We start from the raw sequence: 6787 nt of genomic DNA on the forward strand, positions 1-6787 counted from the left end.
ATTATGTTTAAAACGAACAAAGTAATTATTGGTGATCTATGTGGCAGTAACGCAGGTTAACCATTTCAATAAACAAAAATGACTGGTCCTATTACGTTATTATTTAATTTTGGCAAAATTCTTGCCCTCGTTCCATCTTACAATTACCCGGTCACCTTTACTCAAAAACTGTATACTCTTATCTTCGTCACTTTTAACTTTGTGGCTACGGTGATGTTATCAATCGATAGGAATGGTTACAAATTATATTATGCCAAGGCAGTAGTATTTTTTTTAACAGATGTAAACCTACTAATTTTTGTATGTTATTCTCGGGTGTCTTTAGTATTATGGAATAAAAAAAAGTGGGAAATATTGATTAATAATCTCTACATTATGATTTCTTCAATGGAAAATAGGAAAGTCATACGATACGCAAAAATCTGCATTTTGAAACTTTTTGTTGAAATCGTTGTTCTTTTTGCTATATACATGTTTTGGTTTGGATACTTCGGGCCACACTTTATTACTCAGTATAATATCCACTATTTTAACTACTATCTTTTGTATTCATACAACACCTTCGTGAGTTTTATATTATACACAATTCTGGTGCAATATAAGTACGTCAGCGCTTTTTTGGACCAACCTGGATGTTCAACATTAATACAAAAAATAGAACAGAACTTATATTTCCTGAAAGATACCACCAACGCTGTGAATGACACTTTTGAATGGCCAACGACGATGGTTATTTCGTACACCGTCTTGTACATCCTCAACAACCTCGACTACATTTTTATAAATTCATCTATCCAAAACGATAATCAGTTGAAAGAAAAAATCCTAGCTGATTTTGCTCTGGTTTTGCTAACAGTTGTAACTTCTAAAACGACTATTTTGTTTCAAAAAATTGTACTTGTGAGTTGTAGATTGGCACGTTTTTGGTCGTCCTATGGTCTGACTTAATTTCAAAAGAAGCTGAAGATTTGTTAGACAAATCTTACATTCTGCAAAGAAGCTGCAAAAACCTTGCCGAAAAAGAGCGATTTCAAGAACTGAGCAAAACTATTAAACACAATTTTCCAAGATTTTCAGCTGCACGTTTTTTTAGTGTGAATCGGGCAACAATTTTGAGTATTTTGGGCACTGTGACCACGTTCTTCATTGTATTAATACAACTACGAGATTATGAGTAATTTAAACTACATACTTTCGTTCAAATATAAACAAGGATATGTATTGTATGTACACGTTAGCAATTAATTTGAAAGCACTTACTTTAATGAGGGTTATTTGGATTTACAAACAGTCTTTCTACGTAGCAACACAAGTTTGAAAATGGCTACTAACTCCATAAATTTTTTCTTTGCGATAGGACGATTTTTGTGTTTGACTCCACCATACGACGAAGCGAAAGCTTGTAATGGATTTTATAATATCGTTTGTGTGATTTTGAACATTATTTTCACGCTACTGAGTATAGCTTTCAGAGATTATTATCATAACTATTATTACAAGGCGACTCTGTATGTATTAATAGATGCGAATTTGTTGCTTTTCAGTTGTTACGCTCCGTTGTCTGTGGCTTTCTGGAATAAAACACAGTGGGGAAAGTTGATTACAAATATAAAAACAATAATCTCGTTGTCAGAAAATCCGTCTAAAATTACATTCTTTGCGAAGTTCTACATCTTCAGACTTTTTCTAGAGATAGTAATTTTAATTGTAGTGTACTACTTTTGGCTAAATTTTTTAGGCTGGTCGTACTATATTAGACAATATAGCATCCAGTACGTCCAGTACTATCTTGTATATGCATACAACATGTTTGTCAGTTTTATACTTTATGTTATATACACTCAGTATAAATCCTTAAATAACACACTTGTCACTGTTACAAATAATCATCCCAATTGCTTAAAAACCATATCTACCTCTTTGAACAAAATAGAACAGAACATTTATTTTCTGAAAGACACGGTAGACATATTTAACGAAGTTTTTGGGTGGGCTACAGCAATGGGCATAGTACATACGATTCTTTACATGCTGAACAACTTGGACTTCATTTTTATGGCTTCAGCTGACTTTCCGCAGTCGCTAGCAAAAAGGATAGTGGCTGATGTTGTACTGGTGTTACTGACCACTGTAAGTTCAGTCGTACTTTTTTGTCAAATGACTTTGGTTATTGTAGGTCGGTACTTTCATCGTCATCATGTGGTGCGACTTAATTTCGGGAGAAACTGAAGCCATGCTGAATAAGTCGTACGTTTTGCAACGAAACTGCAAGAATTTTCTAGAACAGGACAGGCTGGAACAGTTCGTTAAGATTGTCACTAGAAATTTTCCGAAATTTTCAGCTGCAAGGTTCTTCACTATTGATAGGTCTACGATTCTAAATGTTCTAAATACAGTTACCACATTCTTTATTATTATTATACAGTTTCGGATTTCCTCAACTAGTGCTAAGTGTTGATAATATGTAAAATTGGTGTAAAGGTTTGAAAATAAAATTGTCTACATAATTAAACAAAGTGTTTCTTTAAAAATAATTCCTCAGGTTTCCCAAAATCCACGACCCTACCATCATCCATAACTACTACTTTGTCGGAATCCAAAATAGTGTCCAAGCGATGCGCTATCACCAAAAGTGTGCAATCTTTAAATTTTTCTCGAATGGTGGCCTGAATTCCTTCATCCGTTTGCAAATCAACGTTAGCTGTAGCTTCATCCAAGACAAAAATCTTAGTCTTCTTCAACATCGCTCTCGACAAACACAACAACTGTTTCTGTCCTACGCTAAAGTTGGTACCACCTTCGTCCACCAGAGTCTCAAGACCCAGTGGCAAGTTTGCTATAAACGCTTTCAGGTTGAAAGCCTCCAAAGCACTCCAAACTTGAGAATCACTGAATTCTTCAAACGGATCTAAATTTTTTCTTAAAGAACCTACGAACAATATCGGATCTTGTGGAATGATGGTGATTTTTGATCGCAAAACATTCAGCGGTACGACTTTGGTGTCTACGTTGTCTATGAGAATCTGACCTTCGAAATGCGTTAGACGAAACAGAGTGGACACCAGAGAGCTTTTTCCGGCTCCAGTTCTGCCAACGATTCCCACTTTTTCCCTTGGGTGAAGCTTAATCTCAATGTTTTTTAGTATTAAAGGTTTGTCTGGAGAGTACCGCATCGATACTGATTTAAACTCGATTTGTCCGACTTGGGGCCACGATGGTGGTGGCACGAAAGTACCGTTGTCTAGTTCTTGAGGTAATTCTATGTATTCTAGTACTCGTTCTACAGAAGTCATGTTAGCGCTCAATTCGCTCCACATTTTCATGACGAATTGGACTAAACCTACCAAGATGTTTGCTTGACTGACAGCTAAACCTACAATTGCCACTGAACTATCTGAAAGTATTACACGTGGGCAAAGGTTTATTAAGTACCGCGTAGTACTCACCTGTGTTGAAAGTTAAAAAACTGAAAGTGATAATTGTGGAATATATGCAGCATATTAAATCGATCCAAAACGAGTAAGTAAAAAATAAAGACTTAAATAAGTAGAAAGCGGAGGAATGAGCGTCTTGGTGGGATTCGAATTCTTCAACTAAAAGTTTTTGTTTGTTAAAAGCTCGTATTGTTGGAAGTCCGCGCAACGAAGTAACGACGTAAGTCAGAATAGGACTTTTGGCTGAAACATTGCTAGTTTTATAGGATAAAGACGGAGCTGTCAACTTACTGATTCCTTCCAGCTTTCTTAGATTTCTGTTGAGAGGCTGAAAGAGCCAAGTGGACAAATAAATCAAAGGAATGGCTGCCAACGTTGGTATTATTAACCAATAATTTAAAATTACTACAATTATCACTGTTCCAAGTGAGTCGAAGGCTGATCTCACCATTTCGTATAAACAGAAGGGTATAGTTTCATCAACGCGACCGACATCTTGCGAGAACCGGTTAAGAATCCTACCAGAAGGATGCTCGTTGAAGAATTTCATCGGAAGGGCCAAAATTTTGTCTAACAACGTATTGTGTAGATTTTTTGAAATACAGATGCAATGTTTCGTAAATATCACAGACAGAGTGTGATTAAGAAAGAAGAGAAGGACAATCAGTGACGCGTAAACATAAAAAGTGTTCTAACGTCAAACTGAAGAAATAGAAAGACTTTGTTTTGTTTGAAATGATTGGAAAAACAATAAATATATCGATGAAACTATTTAAGGAATGAGTTAATAAAAGTAGTGCAAATATCAAATAAGGTAGGATCCAGTGGCTTCCAGAAAACCAATACTTTTTGTAAATTTGTCGTGTGCTATAATTGGTTGTAGCACTTTCATGAATCTCGGGAGGTAAATTGTGAGATTTGATGACGTCCTCTTGCATTGCCACTTCATCAGACTCCATGAAAACATTTTCACTCGAAGCTTCCTCAACCACTTTTCCTTTATTTATAATATATCGTTTTTTGACGTTCCTCAAGTACTTCAAGTGATGGGTCACCAGAACTACGCACTTGTCTTTCAAGTACCCCAAAATGCACTCATTGAAGATGTGTTGAGCCACAGTGCCATCAACAGCAGCTAGAGGATCGTCTAATAAATAAATATCAGCATCTCGATACACAGCTCTGGCTAAATTTATCCTCGATTTTTGGCCTCCGCTCAACATCACCCCTCGTTCACCGACGAGAGTTTGGTCACCGTTAGCGAAAAGAGACAAATCGTGTTCCAAAGCGCACGCTCGAATCACTCTGCGATATTTCTTCTCGTCTTCTTCTTCCCCGAAAAGAATGTTTTGTTTAATGCTTGCGGAAAAAATCCAAGCTTCTTGGGACGCGTACGAAATTTTTCCGCCGACGGCAATCGTGCCTTTTGCTTTAATTTCTTGGAGGATGACTTGAAGGAGTGTTGACTTCCCGCTTCCAGATTTTCCTGATATTCCAACTAGATCTCCAGGAAGCGCTGAAAAGGTGACATCTTCCAACACGGTGGAGGTATCGAAAACCACCTTGACGTTGTTAAGATGAATTCCATAAACAGTTGGTTCAAAACATTGGTGTGACTTTGGACTGCAAGAGTCAGTGCTTTTTGATGGCTGTTTTACAGGAGCTTTTTTGCGTCCCGAAAGAAGAAATTCTTGAATGCGAGCAACCGAAGTTTTGGCTTCCGTGAAGAAAGTTGCAGCCAACTGAAAGCCTAGTACGCCTACAAGAATTAAGTTTTCGTACATACTAATCAAAGGGAAAATGTACTCAGGTGTTAAAAGCACCTTAGTCAAAATGACGCTTAGTACGCACAAAAAAAGCGCAATTTTTGTGACATACATCCCGATAGTGTGGTTATTAATAGATAACAAATTAGCTTGAATAAGTATCTTCATTTCAGATCTACAAATCTCTTGTTAATTCAGACATGGTATAAGACACACAGACATTACCTTCTAGCAGCTTTAACAAGTTTCGAAAAAGGTGTTTCCCAAGTGTACATCTTCACTGTTTGTATTCCACCGATGACGTCATTTATTAAACGAATTCTGTCGTCGGTTTTCAAAGCGGTTTCCCTTTTTCTCAAAAACATTTGTTTGGAAACAACCACTAAAACGATATTTTAGCGAAGGTACTTAAAATTTTCAACTACAAACGCTGTACTAAGAAGAAACATATAATTATAAAGATGCCTGTAAGTGCCGTGGGTCCCAAAACGACATCCATGTAATAGAGAAAAATCAAAATTTTTAAAGGTGATATCCATAGGTAGTGACAAACGACGAAAACATCGTTGAATCTGTTTACATCGTTAAACAGATTTACTACTTGTCCAACAGATTTTTTTTTAAACGACTGTTTCTTCATCTCGAGACACTTTCTGTAAATTAACGAAGAACAAGCAACTCTAACTTTGATTCCAAAAGAACTAAATTGCAAATAAAACCAGTGAAAATATAACACTTGCAACAGATTTACTGAAACAATTGACGAAGTATGCAGATAAATTTCGATTCCGCCGACGCACTCTTGTTGTGTAAAGCAGTTCAAAAACTTCTTCATACAATAAGGTCGCAGTAACCTGAAACTAAGACGTGTTGGTGACATGACATCAACTTCAGGAACAGCTAACATCACTCCAAGATCAAAGGGTAAAAGTATAAGCCCTTGTAGTAAATATTCTTTCCCAAAGCTTTTTAAAAGAGCCCTTGTTAGTGACGGGCGCTTTTCGCAGATTTCTTCTTCCTTCCAAAAAAATTCCAACTTGTCTCCGAGAGCTGTAGCCTTGTGTTCTTTCGCAGCTTCGTACAAGCTGTTTTCAGTGAATGTGTGCGATTTAAATAAAATTGGTAGTTCCCAACTAAGAAAAGACGGTGTACATAAGTAAAATATTTTTAAAAGAAGTTACCAGAAGAAAAAGTGTGATAAAAAATTAGACCTGTCCTTTGGATGGGCTTTTTTTTGCTTTCTTCTTTCGTTTTGCTCCATTTAAATTGTTTTCCGTTTTTTTTTTTCTTTTACAACTGAATATTCAAGCTAGACACACTTCGACTTGGAGGTAGTTGTGATAAGGATACTTTATCACGTAGTTATTTTAATTATAGGTGTTAGGAGTATGATAATGGTATCATACTGAAGACTCGCATAAATCACTTTTGATTTACTGGTTCCATTACTTTTATAATCACTCAGTGAGTTAAATGCCTATACATATGTTGTTACGAAATTAACCCATATGCCGCCCCGGTACGAAGCCTATGTGTTCTCTAGAATGTGCGCTGATGATGGGTGAGTCATCATCAGTCAGGACGGCT

The 6787-nt window shown here is 36.5% G+C and overlaps 1 protein-coding gene across 1 annotated transcript; it reads right to left on the minus strand.

The window, feature by feature from the left end:
• Positions 1-2507: 2507 nt before the first annotated feature.
• LOC135138402 (probable multidrug resistance-associated protein lethal(2)03659) lies at positions 2508-6461 on the minus strand. The gene is made up of 7 exons (XM_064068373.1): positions 6412-6461; positions 5630-6333; positions 5426-5582; positions 4184-5375; positions 3726-4125; positions 3447-3677; positions 2508-3394 (listed from the first exon to the last, which is right to left on the minus strand). Exons 1-7 carry the CDS (start codon positions 6459-6461, stop codon positions 2508-2510), a joined length of 3621 nt encoding a protein of 1206 aa, XP_063924443.1.
• Between the last annotated feature and the right edge of the window lie 326 nt (positions 6462-6787).

The sequence above is a fragment of the Zophobas morio genome, unplaced genomic scaffold (genome assembly GCF_036711695.1).
Source record: "Zophobas morio isolate AGI-343-1 ecotype UQ-CSIRO unplaced genomic scaffold, CSIRO_AGI_Zmor_V1 ptg000030l, whole genome shotgun sequence".
Lineage (NCBI taxonomy): Eukaryota > Metazoa > Arthropoda > Insecta > Coleoptera > Tenebrionidae > Zophobas > Zophobas morio.